Source organism: Hoplias malabaricus, chromosome 11 (assembly GCF_029633855.1).
Source record: "Hoplias malabaricus isolate fHopMal1 chromosome 11, fHopMal1.hap1, whole genome shotgun sequence".
Taxonomy (NCBI): Eukaryota; Metazoa; Chordata; class Actinopteri; order Characiformes; family Erythrinidae; genus Hoplias; species Hoplias malabaricus.
The window spans coordinates 34,963,328-34,985,150 of NC_089810.1; the positions used below are offsets into that span (position 1 = coordinate 34,963,328).

Below are 21,823 nucleotides of genomic sequence, written 5' to 3' on the forward strand. Positions count from 1 at the left end.
TCAAACAAAATATTTCGAAGTTACTCAAATTCGGTAGACGAAATTCAGATACACATCCGGGTCACCAAGGATGAGCAATCGATTCATTTGGATTTTCTCTTTCACCTTAAACGCTGCAGTAGTTGCACTCTGTCGCCGCTAGATGGCGAAATACGAACACAACTTCCACACCGTGGAAAAACTATACGTTTAGCTTCCTTCCGCGGATATTATCTCTTTATTTTCAAAGTGTCTCAGAAATCTGAAAGGCTCACTAAAGACACAATATAACAGACTATTGATATCCTGGAGATGAAGACATTTTACTGTGGAAATTGTTTGTAATGGCCCTGTGAATATAGCATGTGATATGACAGAATCTGTGGAAACATGAACTGTGGAGTATATGTCCGGTGGCATTTTAATTTATTAATTGTCAGATTATCAAGAATTTGAAATTGATTTTACAGAAGGTGTACTACAAATATAATATCCCAAAGTGCAGAGTTTAATTCATTCATAAAGTTGTGTTTGTTTAAACACTGAATGTTGGTGTGTGTATTCACAATGTCTGGTTATTTCTAATATTATTACAAATATTTATATAGAAATGTGTGTTTTGTAGATTATTTATTTGTTGTAACAATGCTTCTTGGCAATAAATTGTATACCATTGAAAAGCCTGTTAATTTCCCTTTTCAATGGTGCCGAATGGGCTTTCATGGGGTGTCACAATTTTCACATGACTGTAGCCCCACAATTCATGTTTCCACATTCTGTCATATCACATGCTGTGTTTATAGGGCAATTATGTAAAAATTCCACAGTACAATTTCTTCATCTTCATCTTCAGGATATCAATTGTCTGTTATATTGTGTCTTGAGTGACACTTTCAGATTTCCGAGACACTTTGAAAATAAAGAGATAATATCAGCGGAAGGAAGCTAAACGTGTAGTTTTTCCACGGTGTGGAAGTTGTGTTCGTAGTTCGCCATCTAGCGGTGAGAGAATGTAACTAGTGCAGCATTTAAGGTAAAAGAGAAAATCCAAATGAATCGATTGCTCATCCTTGGTGACCCGGATGTGTATCTGAATTTTTGTAACTCGTATTTTGGTGTCTGAATTTCGTCTACAGAATTTGTGCAACTTCAAAATATATTATTTGAATTTTTTTGAGCTTGAATTTTTTTATCTGAATTTATTAACCTTGAATAATAACAGTGAAAACGTGTTCTTGAAAATTCACAAGTTCAATTCAAGAGCAGTTATATTCAGATGCATAATTTCAGTGCAAAAAAAATTCAGTGCTACAAATTCAAAGCTGGCAATATTTCAAAGTCTGATGAGACAGATTTGCTTCCATACTGCCACAATCCAAAAACACACGTTGGATGGTGGTGTGTTGCCCTGTGAAGGACTGGCGCTCCCTCCAGGGAGCTTTCCCGCCTTGCGCCCAGTGATTCCGGGTAGGTTCCGGACCCATCGGGACCCTGCACTGGATAAACGGTTACAGACAATGAATGAATGAATGAATGAATGAATGAATTAGTTCTCACACTAACTCTACTGTATCTACTGTCACCAACTACTGTCCCTGATGCGGCTGTACTTATTCTTGGCATTTAATGCACTTATAGCAACCTCTGGTGGCCGCTGGGGAAAATTGAAATATGGAAATAGAGGCGGTGTTAAGGGAGGTGCTTCTTTCTCTCTCTCTCTCTCTCTCTCTCTCTCTCTCTCTCTCATTCTCTTGCTCTGTTTTCTGTGCTTTTCTGGAGAAGAGGAGGGAGAGAGAGAGAGAAATAAGAGGAGAGGAGAGAAGAGAAGGAGAGAGAAGGATCTCTTTCTGAAGCAGATGTTGATCCAGAGCCGCTTTAGTTTTGCTTTGAGCTTCAGGCCTCAGACTCACAGCTGAACAATGTGGCAACCGGCCAGCGACAGACTACAGGTAAACAGCAAAAAATAAACAGCGAACGCGGAGTTATGTGTAAGGGGTTTTGAACCTGGTAATTTGCTCCAGATGTCTTACACAACCCCCTCCTACGAGCAGGGCCATTGCTTTACTGCGTTTAATGGTTTTATTGGCTTAATTGCCATTTTTTGTAAAAGAGAAAAGATTTGTTGATTTGCAGAAAATTGACGGAGTGTAGTCAACGAAATAAAACCCTAAAAATGATTCGCATTAAAAGCGTATCTGGAGTTGGAATTTTCTAGTCCACCTTAAATGGGGGCGCCAGCACTGTTTAAGGTGGAACTGAAAATTCCGACAAGAAACTCCAGGTTCCAAGCTTTTTTCCATCTGCATGCCAAAGAGTAGTGTGTTATCATTTGTTGTCTTTGTTCTCATGCATTTGAGGGTTTATTTACATTTGCGTTTTTGTTATTTTAATTTTGGCCTGTAAAGGAAAACCCTTTCACTGTTTAACTTTTAAAATTGATATTTTAGGAGAGCACCAAATGGTTTGAATTTAAAGTGTGAAATGTCTCACTCTGTGTGTGTGTGTGTGTGTGTGTGTGTGTGTGTGGTGACCATATGTGGGTCAGTGGAAATGCACATTTATGCTCAGTATACAGTAACACCATTCTCAAAGTTTCTTATTTTATGTTCAAAGTAACTATCACAGCCTTATCTCCATAAATCTCTGGATGAGATGGAAACACTGTGATGGAGTAAGTTTTGGTTCTAGTGAAACTAGTAAGAATAGCTGATGGTGTTAATGAATGGAACCAGATGTCCTCCTCTAAAGCCCCTTACAGAGAGTTATTACAGTAAATGTTGGTGACCACACTGCTGACCATAGTTTAGAGACTGTTTGGTTTGTAAATCTATTCCTGGTGGAGAGGGACGTGCAGGACGATGTGAGGTACAGAACCTTATTTTAGATTTTAGAGTTTAGATTTCCACTATTTTCCATCATTATCATCATCATCACTCCATGTAAAACACTGTAGACTGGTGTTGGTCACTGCTGGTTGAGGAAGGGAAATAAAATGAAAGGATTTGTGTTGCAGAGGTCTGACTCCATAAACCACCACTGTATTTGGGGAAAAAAAAGAAGGAAAATCACAATCTCTACAATCAACACTTTACACCTAAACACTCTTTATTACTTTTTTTTTACTCCTGAAACTGAGGGAATATCTTTATTAGTGGTGGATTACTCCTTTATGTATCAGTAGACACAATGTTAAATTTGTCTTTTTAAAATCGACTTTAACAGGAGGAGTTTTGAATTGGTTACATTTCCCAGAATCTCAGCCCCAGTGTCCAACACACCGATTTGTTTGTAATGAACGTGGAATTTGGACGGAGAACGTGCCTGTGCTTTCAGTTGATTTTTGGTCACTCTGATTCAAAACCAATACACGCTTTGTACAATTGTGTCAACAGTCTCTGAGAAATGAGTAAATCATTTTTTTTTTCTCGAGCAAAGAGGTATAAAAACCCCCAATTTGCATCATATTTGTTGACCAGTGTAAGCTGTGTCCAATTTATTAGGAAAAAACCCACATTCTTCTTATAAGGAACCACTGCATTGGCTCAATTCTAGGAATAAGAACTGTTGGTCTACAGGATTTTAAGGCCTTTAGGTTTAAAGCACTGTATGTTTTTTGGGAAATCTGGATGTAGGAATGGGAATGTAGGGCCTTAAGGTCTCAAACTTTATTAATGTAGTGCTGTAGGGTTTTTGGCTCAGGGCTTTAAGGCTCTCGGACTGTAGGCCTTTAGTGCAATGGATCTAAATGACTTAAAGACTGTAGGCCTTTTGTGCATTAAGGGGTTAGAAAAATAGGTCTGTATGATTTTGAGGTCAGAAATGTATTAGGATTGATGGTTGGACTTTATATACTTAGGATTTTAGAGCTCAAACCATGGTCATACGGGGCTTATGTTAAGTTTTTATATGCAAAATTCCATTCCTTTTAATAAGATTTGCACCAACAGATGAATTTTGCATACTCAACTACGAGGCGAATAAATTTAACATGAAGATATTCACGTTGAGTTCAACTTGAGTTGAGTTCAGCATACCTGACCAAAAGCGCTGCCGCTCTGTCTTTGTGACCTCTGACTTGCTCTGTAGTGTCTCTGCCTTGTCAACATGAGTCAACATGGAGGCAACACCTGCTGCTGAGGTTTTAAAAAAACTGAAGATATTATACAACATTTCACCCAGATTGCTATATACAACACAAGTAAGAGGTCTGTGAACTCATTTTTGCCACTATTGCTAAAATACCAGCGCTCTACAGATGCAACATTTGTGAACCAAAATGGAGGACTGTTTACAGAGCTGATACCTGGCCCAGCTTACGAGGCAAAGTGAAATGCCAATACCCAGTATGACCAGAGCATCAGCATTTTAATATTATGGGCAGTAAGGCTTTAGGAGTATATAACTAGCATTATAGCACTTAAAGAGGTTTAGGTAGCAGGGCTTTAGGCCTGTAAGTATATATGTCCTGAGGAGCGAAGATTTGTGATGTTTTAGGCTAGTTTGGATTGTTATTAAAGGACTGTAGAGCTTTAGGAATGGTAACAGTAGGAGTTTGGATTGTAGGGCTTCAGGGCATGCTTTTAGTACAGGCCTTTAGGGTCGTTGATTTTTTTTTTTTTTTAAATGAAAGGGCTTAAGGTTTCTAAGGCGTTAGGGTTGTAGGGCTTTGGGAGGGTAAGACTTGGGGACATCAGGAGAGAAGGCCTTTAGAGATATTGGACTGTATTACTTTAGGATAGTGGGTCTTTAGGTTTGTACTAGGTTTGTCTGTAGGTCTTACAGGACTGTGAGGCTTTAGGGCCTTAGCAGTTTAGGAATGCAGACTTTTAAGATTATAGTATAGTAATTCTTTTGGCCATTAAACCTTGCAGGACTGTACTTATAGCTTATTAGTAGCATATCTATAGGATTAAAGGACACTGGGAAATAGGACAGAAGTCTGTTAGAGTTATAGGACTGTGAGGCCTTAGGAATTTAGGACTTTATGCTTTTATGATGATAGAGCTTTAGTTCTGTTGGACATTAAATGTAATGTAGATGATTCTGGGGAACTGCTGTTCTCTTTGGTTTGTTTACATTCAGAAGTGCTGCATCTTTTAAGGTGTAATGGTAAGTTTAAGGGGAGAAAAAGAGTGTTGTTTGTACATGGCTGAAGTTTACCTTGTCTGTAGGTTTTTATAGACTGTTTGGATTACCATTCATTCATTCATTGTAACTGCTTATCCAGTTCAGGGTTGCGGTGGGTCCGGAGCCTACATGGAATCATTGAGCACAAAGTGGGAGAGAGAGAGAGCCTAGCATACTGGACTGAGACCCTTTGTTTTTTTTTTTTTTAACTAACACTGGGACTTCGTAAACACATCAGACTTGTTTTCAGCACAAACAGCAGCAAATAGTGAGGATTTTATAAAACGTTTTTTGATTTAAAACGAGAATGTCACCTTTTAAGCGTTACAAGCGTGTAGTGTCTCATAGCTCAGTAGAACTTTAGGATTATAGTACATGGGGCAATCGAACATTAGAGCTGTAGAATATAGCTGGTCCTACAATATCAAAGAACAGTCGATGTAAAACTATAACTTTTAAGGGTGTAGACCTGTAGTGTTATAAAAGTATTGGGCTTTAAGGACTGAAGCAATATATTATCTTGGCCTGTAAGGCTTTATTGCTTTAGGACTCTAAACTGTATGGTTTTATGTATTTAGAGGGGCAGGCCTTTAGGACTGAGTGTTATTTTCTGAGTACAGGCTTTATGAATTCAGGACTGTATGCCTTTATGAAGGTTTTTACTGTCAGTTACCAAACAAACACATCTGGACGAGAGCATCTCTGTGATTATTGACTGACCATTGAAGAAGAGCTGGAACAATGGACAACACAAACGGATGAGCTACAGTCTCTAACGTACACCAGCAACAACAGAAGGTTTCAGATAAAGTGGCCAGGGAGGGTGAAGAGTTCTCATAAACACACAGACACAGATTCTCTCTCACACACACATCATTTCTCTGTATGCATGCTCGGTTTGTCTGCAAGGGGGTTGCCATGACAACCAGCAGTAGCTCGCTCTATAGTGTGTTGCCATGGTGACCATGAGCGGTGATGTGGTGCTGTTGACTCTTGTTCTGTCGTTCTCTCCGTCACCAATTCCTCCTGTCTCTCTTACTCTACCTTTTCTTTAGCATTCTCCTACTCTTTTCCATTTTGTATGATAATTATGGGATGTTTGCCTCACAGTCCTGTTGTTGTGCGAGTGCTGCTGTGGAAACGACCATTATCTTGATTTTGATACAGGTTTATTGTGCTTTGTGTGCGTCTCAGTGTTTTGTTTTTATATAAACCTAATGTAGATTATAACTGTCAGTTTATTGTATGGGCTAATGACCTAGATAGTTAAACATGTGCCTAGCTGGCCAATCAGATACATTTAAATCTGTTATCAATTAAAATCATGTGTATTAAAATTATATTGTGCTTAAAGAATGACTGGTACAGGGCTCAGCCAATCATGGCTTAGCAGCTGTCACTAAAAATCCTTCCAATGAAGAACTTCATAACAAACAGATAGCAAATCTGAAGTGAGAATGTTTGCTGCACTAAATCAGAGTTATTAGAGTAAAAATGGAGGAAAGGTGTTACCACAGACGGTATAATATCTGTATATTTTGTGGTCAATATATTGTCCTAGAAATAATTGCGATAAATTATATTTTTGCCATTTAAGGCCTTTTTATGCTACTTATATAATGATAATACAGTTGAATAATAATGCAAACACATCCCTTTAAATTATTGTAAAACAGTTAGAATATTCAGATATTAGGAGTGGAATATGAACCATGTTTAAATATTCTAAATAAATCTAACATAAATGTTTTTAAACAAGCTGACATAACAGCCCTAGAACAGAGGGACCACGGAGAACTAGAGAACCGAACAGCCAGTGGCTAAAGTACTGCTTATGTTTATAAATTAATTCAACAAAAATGATTGAGGAAATGTCTATATTAGGGATGGGCATTGTCAATATTTTTCACACAGTCTCAAAATATTTACATGTTATGCATTAATACCGTAGGGAGGGGATGTGGATGGGGTGCAGTGCAGGGCTCTTACCTGTGAGTGTGTGTTGAGTGAAGGATTTTTGGCGTTGTGCAGTTCAGTTCAGCTCAGCACAGCCTAGCAGTGCACACTGGCTTACAGGCTGGAGATAAAGAGCACATTTAAGTTACTCATGCTGTGCTATGTTGTGTCAGCACTGAATAAACCTTTCTGAATGTGGAAGTGCAGTGTCTGTTCAGTTAATGTTGCTGTGTTGATGTTAATAAACACTTCTGTTTCTAGGAGGATTGAGTGCGGTTCCTCCTCTCTTCTTCCGATTTTAACCATCCACATCCACATTTTTCATTTTCGATCTGTCCATCGGGGGTGTCCCATCACAAAAAAAAAATCTGCTGATTCGTCTTATTTAAGATTTCAGGATACAGCTGCAGATGAAGGTGGAACCAACTTAAAACTCCAGTCTCTTCATACACTGTATTACCAAAGTATTCACTCATCTGCCGTCGCCCTCGTAGGGAATTGATTTATATCCCATTCTAAATACATAGAGGTTAATGTGATGTCAGCCCACCCTTTGCAGCTAGCAGCTTCAACTCTTCGGGGAAGGCTTTCCACAAGGTTTAGGAGTGTGTTTATAGGAATATTTGTGCATTTGTGAGGTCAGACACTGATGTTGGACAAGAAGATCTGGCTCAAAGTCTCAAATCTAATTAATCTCAAAGGTGAACTATCAGGCGAAGGCCAGACAAGTTCTTCCACACCATATTCGCTCATCCATGTTTTTATGGACCTTGCTTTGTGCACTGGTGCACAGTCCTGTTGGAACAGGAAGGGTCCATCCCCAAACTGTTCCCACAAAGTTGGAAACATAAAATGGTTCATAATCTCTTGATATGCTGAAGCATTAAGAGTTCCTTTCACTGGAATTAAGGGGCCAAGGCCAACTCCTGAAAAGCAACCCAACACCATAATCCCCCCTCCACCAAACTTTACACTTGGTACTATTCAGTCAAACAAGTATTGTTCTTTCACAAATGTTCGTAGAAACATGTCTAGGTGCTTGTTTTATACACCTCTGGCCATGGAAGTGATTGGAACACCAAAATGCAATGATTTGGATGGGTGAGTGAATACTTTTGGCGATATAGTTTGTCAGTGTTAAATGTGATGAGAAAACTCACTCTTTAGAAAAAATTCAAGCTTAAAAGCTCATGATCCTGCCTGCTTAGAATTCAAGTCCACAAATTATAGTGCTGCAGGGATTTAGGTCTCTAGCATTCAAAGGTTTTGGACTTTGTGTAGGATGACTTATATGGTATTAAGGCTGTAGGGCTGCAGAGCGATGGGGGGGTAGGAGGGTGTTGGGGTTGGTCTCTGAATTCACTGATTGCACTTTTTCCACTGTATGGTACCTACTTTTTTGCTTCTGCAGTAGATACATTTAGTCCTTGGAGCCATTATTCCAGTATTTTATTCCTGCCATTTAATGAAAACTTGATCAGTACTTATTTGTGGGACATTTGTTTGTGACAAACATTGCAGAGCATTCCCAAAACATTTTTTTCTGTGGTTTTTTTTTTTTTTTAAATATCCTTGTCATTTCAACCTCTTTCTTTTTTCCAACTCCTTGTTGTCCTCTCTTCTCTTGTGCAATTTCTCTTACATTTTACCTCCCTTTTGGCACATTACTTGAGATTCCACTTTCTTTCTCTGTGACATGTTAAACTCATCTCACATACACACACACACACACACACACGGAATATGTATTTCCACATATTTGTGTACTTGAATGTTTTATTTTCGATGGTTAGTCTCAGAAATATCAGTGATTATAGAATAAAACACACATAAATTCTGGCTGCCCATGCGTGAGGAAACCCCTCCACATGATAAACATTCTATAAACTGATTTATTCATGTTTACCACTTTTTTTGCTGGTGAAAATGAATTATTGCTCCTTGTTATGGGGTTGGGATGTCTGCTTCTTCACAATGACTGTTTTTAAGTCGATGGAGCTCTGATTGGTGGGCCTCTTTTGTCTGTAACTATGACAGTGCATTGTTTGGGCTCCTGAATTTTAAGCATCTGCTTTGCCTCTGTTTACAACTGTTTGCAGAAACTAGACACCAAGTTTATGTTTTCATTTATTTTGTAGATGTGTGTGTTCCTTCTTTTTAAAACCTTGTGGTGAGTTAGTGAGGTACACACCAGTTCCATGAGGTGCTTCCCATCAAAATGTACCACTACGGTTTTGCTTCTGCGAATAGTCATAAAGTTACTTAACAAACATTGCAATGTATTAGATTATGTTCCACTGTTGTTCCACCTACATTCTTAGAGTCTCCAAAACTCTTAAAGGCAGGGAAGGAGTGAAACAGAAAAGTGTACATTTACCTTGTTCATTTAGGAATGGCAGCACAACCAGAGAGCGTTTAGTTTATACAGCCCTCTCTGTGGGAAAGGAATGGAATTCTATTCATAATATTTTCACTCACTCACTTTCATTTTATTCATGTCCAGGATGTTTAAAGAAACCATTTCCAGAATATTTTTCAGCAGAATACACTGGGGGTCAACAGGAAACTGTGAGACTGTGTGTGTGTGTGTGTGTGTGAGAGAGAGTGTGTGTCTAGGTCTGCCTGTCTGTGCATTCTTGACTTTAGTCCCGTTTTATTATTAAAACAAAGACAAAAACAGTATTCTCTGGAGTGATGGAGCGCTATCCAATGCCTTCGGTTTTCCTTTCGGATTTCTCAGAATTTCACTGCTCCACAGTCAATTGTTGAAGGGGGCAGTGTACCCCTCTGATAGCCTCTTGGCATTGAATATGATTATGTCAGCCTTATGTGCAGGTGCTCTAGAACAGTCCTTTAATTTTTACTTTCCTGTGGCGAACATACAGATTCCAGTCTAGATGTAGTGGAACACTGCATTGAGGACACGATGGCATTCAGCCACATACATATGAGGTCAGGTGCTGATCCAGATTAGTTGTGGATCACAAACACCACTTCAACTTATTCCAGAAGTATTGAATGAAGATCACGCCAGAGAGTGCTGTTCCAGTGCTGCAAACTTCAGTGCTGCCAGGCTTTATAGCCCTCTAGCACATGCTTGGCCTTGAGCACGAGCAGAGTGACCCGTACGTTTAATCAGTGTTTTCTGTGGAGGCAGTGTGTGTACATTTGAAAGTCTCTGTCTGAAATGGGTGCAGCTCAACATGTTTGATTTAACTCCCGGGTGAAACATTTGGATAATTCTACTTGTGAATCCTTATTGTGCAAATTGTTATAGTAAAATTGAAAGTAGAGAAAACCAGGGTTTATCACAGATTCTGTAGGAAACCTGTTTTAAAAATGGTTGCTCCCATGTAGGAGACCCAGTCTATGGGGCATAAACTGGTTCATTCAGAGCATTAAAAAAAAATACATTAAAAATATGGTTTGCTATTTGTAGTGGTGAAAATGAGAGGGAGAGAAAGAGTGCGTTTTCCTCTGTATTTTAGTAGTTAACTTTTTTTTTTTTTTTTTTTTTTTTTTTAACATTCTACAAATTCCTGAGTTTTTGAATGTGGGTTTTTATGGAACATTTTAACATTTTCACAGTTTATTCAGGGGCTGATTCACTCACACACACACACTCTTGGACTACGAGGACTGCACTTCTTTCCAGATGGAAAGTGTCAGACAAAAACAATTTTTTGTAATGGCCCCCTGAGTTTCACTCTTTCTTTTCTCTTTTTTCACTTCGTCTTTTTCTCTCCACCATTTCTTCTCTCTTCACTCTTTTATTTCACTCAATTTTTTTTTTAGTTTCTTCTTTATTCTTTTGTATTTTTCTCTTTCATTCCTGTTTTTCTTTTTTCACTTTTATAGTCTGACTCCTTTCTATCCTTTTCTCTTTTTTCTTCTTTCTGTCGTGTTATGGGAGAGTGATTGAAAGCAGACACTGTTGAGAAAGCTAAATGCTGATAATGCTAGTTATGCTAGAGCTGGAGAACCTTTTTCATGACACTGGAGCTGTTCGGTCTGTTTTGTAACTGTGACGTCGTCATGTTCAGATTGTATCAATGATAATGGAACTCTGATTCGTCTGCCTGTTCAGACCTGATTGGTCACCTGATTCTTAAGCAGTTCTTACTGCTTTGCTTAGGTTTCCAACTCTTTGTACAAGCGGGACACCAAGATGATTTTCATATGTTTTATAGATGTGTACATTGCTATATTTAAAAAAAAAACAAAAAAACAATGAAACAAATGGTGCGACTCAGCTCTGCTCTGCTGTTTTGCTTTTCAATAAGGTGAATCTGGCATGTGGAACCGGGTACTATATTAGTCCCTGCTCATGTGTGGTTCTAAGCCAGCCAAGTAGGGACTAAAAGTGACGTTTGAACCTTACAGAGCGCACTTTGGCTAGAGAGATTTGTCAATCACCACCGGATTGCAAATATCCAGCATATGGAAAAATAAACTACACCCCCCCTCCTTAAAAAATAAAAACAAAAAAAAAGAACATGCAAACTTAGTAAACTGCTCTTAACCTTAAGACTGCCATTGTTGTGGTTTTTAAAGCCTGTGGTTCCTGTTAGAGACTGGATTTAGCTAGTCGAGGACGGATGGGGGTCGGGTATGTACCAGGCCATACAAAAGCCCCAAAAGTGTCATTGAGGCAAAACACAATAGTGCCCCCTTGTGGAACAGTCCCTAATGTGAACTAGTGAGGGAAAGGTTTTGTGAGTTCAAAACCAGTTCCATGAGGTGCCTTACATCTAAAAGTCCATGACTGTACAGTTACTGCAAGTAAAGATATGTAACCAAAACCTTTAAAATTGGGAAAGTGAAAACTTTGTTTTATGTTTTATTGTACATTTTCTCTCTCTCTCTCTCTCTCTCTCTCTCTTTCTCAGCATTTCCAGAACATGCTGAAGACTAAACTGAATGTTTTGACTCTGAAGAAGGATCCGTTGCCAACAGTGATCTTCCACGAACCTGAGGCCATAGAGCTCTGCTCCACAACAAACACCAATAAAACCCGCACACATACCGGATACAAGGTACACATACGCACACATGTTCTGCACAGTATAAAAATAGACTCAGCATAAGTTCTATAAAAGTTAGCTCTAACTCATACCAAAGGTTCTGAGTGGAGCACCATTGTTCCAGAGAACACAGTTCCACTGCTCCAGTTCTGGTTGGCATGGTTACCTTAGGCTCATATGCAGCTGCTCCACACGGTCCAATTTCATTTCATGTTTTTCTGTAGAGTTTATACTCTGTGTACCATGGCTGCAGCTTCAAACAGCTGAACCCACTCATTATGAGAGGATTCTGTCGTGCCCACCCCCCCCACTCCCCTCTGTGTTTCTTGAATTTATTGTCTTGACCTAAAATTGAAGAACTCTCTCTCTCTCACACACACACACATGTGTACAGTGTTCTTTTTCTCCTGGGTTTGGGTTGGGAGCTGCCTGGTACAGGATTAAGATTAAGCTTCGGCTTAAGATTAATCTTAAGGTTTAGACTGTGATCACGTGATCAGGTTCAATGTGATGATTGTTCATTTTTGAAAGTGAGCGAAAGGAAGAATCAAAGAACAAAAGAAAAGAGAAAGTTGGGGCAAAGGTAAAAAAGAAAAAAAAAACACGAGAAAGAAAAAAGTGGAACTAAAAAAAAAAAAAGAAATTGCTTGTAGCATGGTGTGTCTGTGTGTGTCTGGGTGCACGCATGCCTGAAATATTTCTTGTTTTTGTTCTGGTTTAGTGTTTTCATTTCATCCTCTCTTGTCTCTGTTCTCATGTAAGCAGAAACACACACACACACACACACACACACACACAAACTTGTTTTTTATGAATTGTGAGATGTAGACTTTCATTTCCTGGAGACTTACATTAACATTAACCGTAACGGTTTCTAACCTAACCTTTACCTTACACTAACCGTGAAACAAGGATGAGAACTACACACAGTGTGACTCCTAGCAGGTTTTGGTCACCACAATATGATATATTACACATACACACGCAAACACACACGCACGCACGCACGTACACAGAGTACTCAGAGGCTTGGAACTTCTGGCACTGATGGTGAAACCATCTGCACATGCTCTGTGTGTGTGTGTGTGCGCGGGGGGGTTCATCGTAGGCCTGCCTGCGGATATGTAGAGATAATAGACTGATAGTGATGACAGTCACATTTAAAATCTTATACAAAGATCTTAAATCTTTTTTATATATATATATATATATATACACACACACACCTGTTGTGAGATCACCATGTTCTCAGTGTTTAAAGCACACAAACAGAGAGAGAAAAAACTTGGAAGTGTGAAAGAGATGTAAAGGGGAAAGTGTAAAAATACATTTACACTAAGTATACTTAGGGAAGAGCGAGTGGGAATAAAGTGTACAGATAAAAGAGCTTGACAAGGTAACGATGGGGAATCTGTTGAGGGAAGGGAATGGGCAGAATGAAATGTACAGACAGTACAGTTAGAGAAAGTAAAAATACCCAGAGAGGGGGGGGGGAAGAAAGATAGAATTGAGAGCACAGAATATGTGAGGGAGACAGATTATATTGAGTTTTTCTTGTGAAAGCTGTCATTATGTACTCATATGAGAGCCTTATTCAGTAAAACAAACACACACACACATACGGTGGTGAGTCAGACGGGGTCTGTTTGTGTTTGAAGTCAGTGGTGTGTCAGTGATTCCACACACTAAGGGAATGTTAACAACTTTCTCAGGAATGTGGAAAATTCTTACACACTCACAGTGAAAATACAGCCAATGCACTGAACACACACACACACACACACACACACACACACACACACACTCTGAGCCAAGGCCACTGCTACCACCTGGTGGAGAAGAGTAATTCTTGTGATTAAGGAATGACTCATTTATATGATTCATGAACTAATCCAGTCGAGCACTTGATTCACTTCTTTAATTCGTTTACTTTGAGGAACATTTTCGGTAAAATGTTATTCAGCATTTGAACATTTTATTTTCCCTCATGGTTCCCTTGATAACACACACACACACACACACTTATGTGGAACTGTGTTCTGTTTTATGTCTGTGTTTTTTTTATATATATATATAATGAGGAATGTGCATTATGAACTGTGTGTGTGGAGGAATGTTTAAAGCAGGATGAAAAACAACAAAGAATCTCCAACATTTCTACCACTGTAATGATAGCCACATGTTTCACATGTAACTCGTTTAGTTTGTGTGTGTGTGTGTCTGTGAGAGAGGAGAGAGAGAGATCATTGCCATTCTTTTGTGTCCAAATTCTAAATCCAGACTGCACAACTAAGTAAAGTCTGTGCCACCTTAAATGCTTTTTTTATTCTCAGTTCAACCTTAAATCTGGAATTTTGGTCTGAATAACCTTCACTGGATTTGCACTCACATGGAAACAATATACAGAGAGAAGGACAGAGACAGAAAAGAAAACAGATGTAAATTTTGAATGTCAGAGAAAGTGAGACAGACTCAGTCAGACAGTTGTCCCCAGTTTACGAACATTTCCAGATTTTCCTCGGTTTCTGGTGAAGCTGCGACACACACACATTCCTGCAATCCAAAAGAATACAAACTGATATTTCCTTTCTATGTGTATTTGTGTGTTTGACATTTGAATTTCCAAATGTTATAAAAGAAATAATAATAAATACATCTTTTTTTTTTAGTTCATCTCTCTCTCTCTCTCTCTCTCTGTTTATTTAACTTAATTACAGAGTTATGAGAGAAGGACTAGAGTGTGCTGTTTCCCCCTTCATCTGCTCTTTTTTTCTCTCTTATTCTCTGTGTGTGTGTGTGTGTGTGTGTGCGCGTGTAGTAAATTATTTTCAGAGAGACAGTGAGGGAGGGAGAGAATTTTTGTCTCTGTGTGTGTGTGAGAGAGATATTAGTGGTATTTCCTCCTGTAAAACAGAGCTCTGCTCTGGAGTTGTATTTACCTCAAGTGTTGTTTCTATTTTTCTCAGGAATTTATAAGAGTTTCTTCTTATTTCTGTTTTTAAAATGATCTATATCTTCACTACATGCCCAAATATCTGTAGTGAATTCATCTGCTTTAAACAGCAGTAAATGTGTTTCTCATACTTATAATAAATATATATTTTTCCCCCTGCAGGTGACCTACCTGGGCAAGGTGACAATCTCAGGGACTCAGTTTCTATCTGGCTGTACAGAGTCGGCCGTTGTGGGATTGTGGGATACGAGGCAGTCCTCTGTTGCCCCAGACGATGGCTCGGTCACTCCTTGTAACACAGTGCTGGAGATCCGCCCCTTCCAGGTGCGCCTACATCACCTGGATGGGCGGGGTGAGGCAACGGTGGCCATGGATACGTTCCAGGTGGCCCGCATCGCCTACTGCACGGCAGACCACCAGGTCAGCCCCAACGTGTTTGCATGGATCTACCGACAGATCAATGACGATCTCACGTTCCAGATGGACTGCCACGCGGTGGAGTGTGAGAGCAAGCTAGTCGCTAAGAAGCTAGCACACGCCATGATGGAGGCCTTCAAAAAAACCTTCGCCAGCATGAGGAGTGACGGGAGAATCCACAAGAGCGGCTCCTCTGACGAGTTCCCAGAGGATTCCTCCACACCTGATGATGGCTGAGGGGCAGGGCTTATGCAGAGGGGTGTGTGGCATACTGGACAAGGGTGGGGTTTATCACAGACCCTCCCCTTTCTCAGTTTCCGCTCTCTCGTTTTCCATCTGCGACAAAGCATTAAATACAAAGTCAAAAATGTGTTATATTTTACTCTGACAGTTTTAAACGACAGTGATGATGATGATGATATTAATAATGATGATAAAAATAATCTGGAGCTGGAAACGAGGGCATTTATATATAAAAAGTGAAGCTGAAATTACAGAAAATATTCAAAAGAGCCTTTCCACTAGCACCGAAGTCAGTATTAAAATCTTCACGAAGGTACAGCACATTTTTAGCCAGTATTTGGTTCTAGACTATTGTAAGGAACGTCATAAAGTCATCACAATGAAATGTTGCTGTAGATCATTATAATGGACTTTTGTTCTAGATCATCGTACAAGAACATTGTTCCAGATTATTGTGAAGGAGCTGTATTCTAAGACATCACCGTGGCACCTTGATCCAGAAAAGTGTGAGAAAACCAGAACATTGTTCAGAAATATTGTGATGGAACATTGTTCTAAAATGTAACCAACCATGGAGCACTCTTATATTATGAAGAAGCTTTGTTCCAGACCATCACTACAGATTGTGATGAAACATTACTCTAGAACATCATCTTACAACATTTTTCTAGAAGATCTTAAGAAGATCATTTTTGTTCCCAAATATTATCGTGGAACATTATTCAACAACATTGTGATGGAATTTTGTTCTAGACCACCTCCATGTAAACTTGTTATGGAATTCTAGGGTATTGTCTAGACGTTTGTTCTAGAAGACTGTGATCATTCCTTTAGAATATTATGAAAGAACATAAGTTCTAGAGCTCCATTCATGGAACATAGTTCTAAAGCAGTGTGATGGAACATTAATCCAGAATGAAGCATGGGATATTTTTCTAGAAGAAGCTATGTTCCACTTCATTATTGAAAACAAACACCATTGTGATTGTTGACAGTTCTAGAACATTTTGTTTTTAGGGATCTTGATGGTTCTAGACATTCCTGTCCAATAGAAAGCTGCTGAGAATTGTGGTCACTCTTTAAGGGGACAGCACCTTTTGTACTGTCCCAGAGGTGTTTTAGCTGAAATTTAAAAAATGTTGAAATTTTTTTTATAGTGAAGGAGAAGTCTAGTGCCTCTGAGTGAAACACAGAGAACCTTTTGGATTTGGTTTTGTTTATCTGTCTGGACGTATGTAGAACATTCCCTCAGCTTTTACTCTGCCACATATCAGGCGCCAGTGTTGAGTGTGTTTTGTGTGTGTTTTTTTTTTTTTTTTAAGGTATCCCAGATGTCTGAGTGTGATATTTGTTTGTCTTTTTGTCTGCAGACCATGAGCCTTCTCATATTTCTACAGAACGGGTTCTCAGCTACAGTACTATCTGTGAGTGTGTGAGTGAGTGATTTAGAACATCTCTATGAGAATTTGTTTGAGACTTGGAGTGTGTTTGTCTTTCATTCCCCTCCATCCAGAAACCTGTTGGTACACCCTTACAAAAATAGGTTTCATAAATGGTTCTTGGGGTTTTCTTGGCTGCATTTGGTACTGGTACAGGTTCTTAAACAATTAGGAGGCAGTGAAATCTCTTTTTTTTTATTTTTTTTTTTTTTATTCAATTAAACCTCCAACAAAAAAAAACTGCAAACTCAAATCAAAAATGGAAAACATTTAGTATAAAATCACAGTATTGAAAAGATGATTATATTAGAATATTTCACAACAAGTTTATTCTTCTCAAACCCTGTACTAATCAATATTTCTCAGAAATATAATACAGATTAATCTTGTTCAACTTTCTGCTTCTTTATGCACATCAACACTGACAGATATATACATTGAAAATACTGAATATTGGTATCAATATCCCACAGGTTAAATATGAGTGCGTACTTTAAAAGATGCACTTTGTTTTAAAAAGTTTTGGTTTTTTTTTCCCCGCCCCTTCTAAACCAAAACTGGCAATGGTTTGAACTGCTTATGAATTTCGTAAGTGGTTCCTCTACAGCACCAGTCTAAGGAAGCCATTATTTGACTCCCCAGCATTTGATCGAACCATCAAAGTTTGCTCTTTTGAATAGATTCGGTCTGTTGCCTGAATGCTTTAAATCATTTTGACTATTGTCTGGATGTAAATGGTTTTACTGTGTGTTTAGAATGGATTTTTCCTGGGGTTTGACTGGGTTTTAATAGCTGTGAATGGTTATTGGCTGGAAGATTAGAAGATATTGACTGGCTAAGTTTTAATTGCATTTTGACTGGTTTCTGAATGGATTTTAAATGGTCTTGACTGAGTTTTGAATGGTCTTGGTTAGTGTGGACTGGCTTTTGACTGGTAAGTGACTGCTATTGAATGGTTTTTTACTTGTTCTGCTGCTTTTTGTATTGAGGGTTTGCTGGCACTTCTTTACCTTTTGTGTGAGAGTAGTTTTAAAGCGGCTTTAGAAGGTTGTGAATATTGCGGTGTCAGAGGTCAGGAGTGTAGGATGCCCCGCTTTGAGCTCTTTAACCCTATAGGTACTTGACTTGACAGGTAAATTCTTGACAGTTTTTTTTTTTTTTTTCTTTTCTTTTTTTTTTCTCTTTTCTGTTGATTATAATATCGCTTTTATGTTTTTATATACATATGTACTTGCAGGTCATTTGAAGGCTGTACCGTTGTTTTTAATTCGTTTTCATCGCGTCTGTTTCCTCGAGCATTTGACACTGATAGGCAGATTCAATGTGAATGAAGTTATAGATATATTTTCTATTGGTATATATGCACTAAAAGATTGGGATGCTCAGTTATTTCATGAACTTTCATTCAGTTATAAATACTTATTTTCACTGTTTAATGTAAACTTCTGCTGTCCAGTATTATACCAATAACAATGTCATATTCTGGCTTTTTAAATGACTTAGCTGTGGCCATTTATAACTCGATTGCTTGTTTGACAATGAGTGTGAAACCTATGACACAGTCCAGTAGGGTCAAATAGATTTGAATAGTTTGGATTTTTAAATGTATAACTTCGAAAGTCACATATCAGCTGATATTTATGAATACGGGTCACTAATATATTTCATGGTTCTGGTAAATACCACGGGGTCCCAATGTGACATCACGATCGGTCGACACCAATAATAATGTTACATTACCAATATTTAACTGATATATAGATGCTGATTATACCTCAGGTCACTAATCTTGTTTAGCGATATGTTGGAGTTCCAGTGTATTATTGATACTGAGTAGTATTTATTGACTGATGGTTTTATTGGATTATAAAATTAAGTAATTATATGTATAGCCTTATATATTGTAGTTATACTCCCACCTTCTCAGCTAAATAATAAACTGTACCCTGTTACTAAACTAACTATAAACTGACCCGTGTCATGTGAACTGTGACTCGGGGAGGGAGGGGGAGGGAGGTGAACAAATGCTCCTGGAAACAGAATCAAAATAAACTATTAAGTCACCTTCTGTACAGTTGTGTGTGTGTGTTAGCCAGTTCTCCATGGGTTCTGAGACTCATTTTAAATTACGTTTTGAATTTCTTAATTTGAATGTTTTTCTGGTTCTGATTTTTTTATTTGTGAGTCTGTCTGATTGTGAATCTGAATCCCATCTGAAACTGGTTTTAGTTTCAAATTTTGGTAGAAATCTGAACAAGGTCCTGAATCTAGTTCTGGTCCTGATTCTACTCAAACTGAAACTGATTTCTGGCTGAGGAGGAAAATGAATCAAAAACTGGATGACTGAATGCTATAGTGGAGAGAGAGAAATTTATATAAAAATATATATATAAAAAGATATATACATTGTATTTGGAAGCCATTCATTAAGCTTATGTAAATACAAATGTATCAGTTCTCATCTTCTTGAATATTAAAGACAAATGTTAATAGATATTTTTTGATTAAAGCAGTTGCCATGGTAACAAGATCAGTATTGCGTCTGAATCTGTGTTTGGAGTGGGGGGTGATTTGGGAGCTGAATTATTATTATTTTTTTGGTCTTATTTTTGTTTGTAAAACTAGGTGGATGTTCTCTCACTTAATGTCTTAATGGTTTGGGCTTTAAATGTTTGGACATTTATTATTGTATGTGTTTTTCTATACTGTACTTGCCAAGATAAATGCCATCAATCACATTATAAACTATCTACCAATGAAATTATGTGCATGTGTCTTTTTAGAAAAAAAGAAAACCCTCCCTGTGTGTTTTTTTTTTCTCTATTCACAGAACAGTGAGTCAGTAAACCAAGAAACAAGACAGTAGAGCAGTCTCTCTCTCTCTCTCGACCATATTGCTCACAGATGCTCTGGAGGAATGTGTGATGTCAGTTCCTGTTGTGTAGAGCTGTCTCCTGGCTCTGATCTGGGCAAAGACCATTTACAAACCCAGCTCCTCAAAATAAATAAATAAACCACTTTGACCTGTATTTAAAGCAGTCAAACTGGGTCACACAATGTTTATAAAATTTTTATTCTTTTTATTTTTATTTATATACTTGTGAAATATAATTCCAATACAATCCACAAGGTGGTGGTGGCAACAGGGTGAACAAAGAGGCCCAGGCATCTCTGTCCCCCCCAACTTCCACCAGGGAGATATAGCCCCTCCAGCATGTCCTAGGTCTACCCTGGGGCCTCTTTCCAGTTGGGCGTAAATGATATACCTCCAGTGCAAAGCGTCAAGGAGGCAATCCTTATTAGATGCCTGAGACACCTCAACTGGCTCCTCTTAACGTGAAGGAGCCGCGGCTCTACTCCGAGCTCCTCCCGCAGTTATGGAGAGTACGCCCAGCAACCCGTTGGAGGAAACTAATTTTGGATGCTTGTATTCATGATGTTGTTCTTTTTGTCATTAGTCATTACTCTAAGCTCCTGACCATAGGTCAGAATGGGTACGTAAACTGACTGGTAAATTGAGAGCTTTGCTTTATGGCTCAGCCCTCTTTTTACCAAGATGGTCCACATTACTGCAGACACTGCACCAAACCTACAGTCAACCTCGTGATCCCCAAGCCTCTCCACCGTATCAGTGAATATCAGTGAGTGGAGGCCAGGCACAGCTTTGACAGAGTCCAATGCCCACTTTGAACAAGCTTGACAAACTGCTGAGAATGCGAACACAGCTCAAAATGTGAGAGTAACGCACGACTCGCCAAAGTGACCCTCAACTCAACCACAACTCAAGAACCCATCGGTGAACACCAGGGGTGAGGGAAGCTGTTAAACGGAAGATGGAGGCTTTTCAAGCTTGGCTGGCTCAGGGATCTCCTAATTCTGTGGATGGGTATTGGTAAGTGAAAAAGGTCCAGCAAAATCCAGTGCATGGGAGGAGTTTGGAGAGGCCATGGAGAATGACTTCCGGTCAGAGTCAAAGAAGGTCTGGAAAACACTCAGAGAGTTGAGGGGGAGGGGGGTCACTGTTCAAGCTGTGCTCAGAAAGGATGGTGAAACTCTGAACTCGACTGAGCGTATTGGCAGGCATTGAAAGGAGCACTTTGAGGAACTCCTAATCTCTAGAGACATGTGCAAGAAGCTGGGCCAGATGTGTCTGGTTTGTCAGATTCTGTTTCCTTGGATGAAGTCACTGAGGTGGTTAAAAAGCTCTGCATGGGCAAAGCCCCAGGAGTGGATGAGATTTGCCCAGAGTTACTAATGCCCCTTGATATTGTAGGACTGTCATTGCTGACAAGCCTCTACAATATTGCATGGACCTCAGGAACAATGCCTTTGGATTGGCTTCCCATTTTTAAAGAAGGGGGCCGGAGAATGTGTGCCAATTATCGTGAGTGCTGGAAAGGACAATCTGTCCAATAGTCAAACCTAGGATGTTGGAGGAACAATGTGGGTTTCGTGTTTGCCATAGAACTATGGACCAACTCTTTTACTCACGGTAATTGCTTTGTTCAACTTGAATGACCCAGTTTATAGTTCACAGTGTGGGTCCATAAGCAAGTGGCCATGTTTATTTCCACAGAATCTCTGCTACAGTACAAAGACAAGATATTTATACTCACTTACCTTAGACTGTTTGTGTGTATTGTTGTTTATCTCCCGTTCTTTGTAAGTTCCAGGATGTGGAACCA

General features: G+C 39.0%; 1 protein-coding gene across 3 annotated transcripts; it reads left to right on the forward strand.

The window, feature by feature from the left end:
• The first annotated feature begins 1,795 nt into the window (after positions 1 to 1,795).
• pid1 (phosphotyrosine interaction domain containing 1) lies at positions 1,796 to 20,123 on the forward strand. Of its 3 annotated transcripts, XR_010804482.1 has the most exons (5): positions 1,796 to 1,928; positions 11,952 to 12,098; positions 15,202 to 16,205; positions 17,070 to 17,123; positions 19,969 to 20,123. XR_010804482.1 is itself a non-coding variant. In XM_066684447.1 (3 exons), exons 1-3 carry the CDS (start codon positions 1,899 to 1,901, stop codon positions 15,691 to 15,693), a joined length of 669 nt encoding a protein of 222 aa, XP_066540544.1. In that variant the 5' UTR covers positions 1,796 to 1,898; the 3' UTR covers positions 15,694 to 19,889. The 3 variants fall into 3 exon arrangements, 1 of the variants encoding a protein (XP_066540544.1); XR_010804481.1 differs by having other exon boundaries at positions 15,202 to 17,123; XM_066684447.1 differs by lacking the exon at positions 19,969 to 20,123 and having other exon boundaries at positions 15,202 to 19,889.
• The last annotated feature ends 1,700 nt before the right edge of the window (positions 20,124 to 21,823 follow it).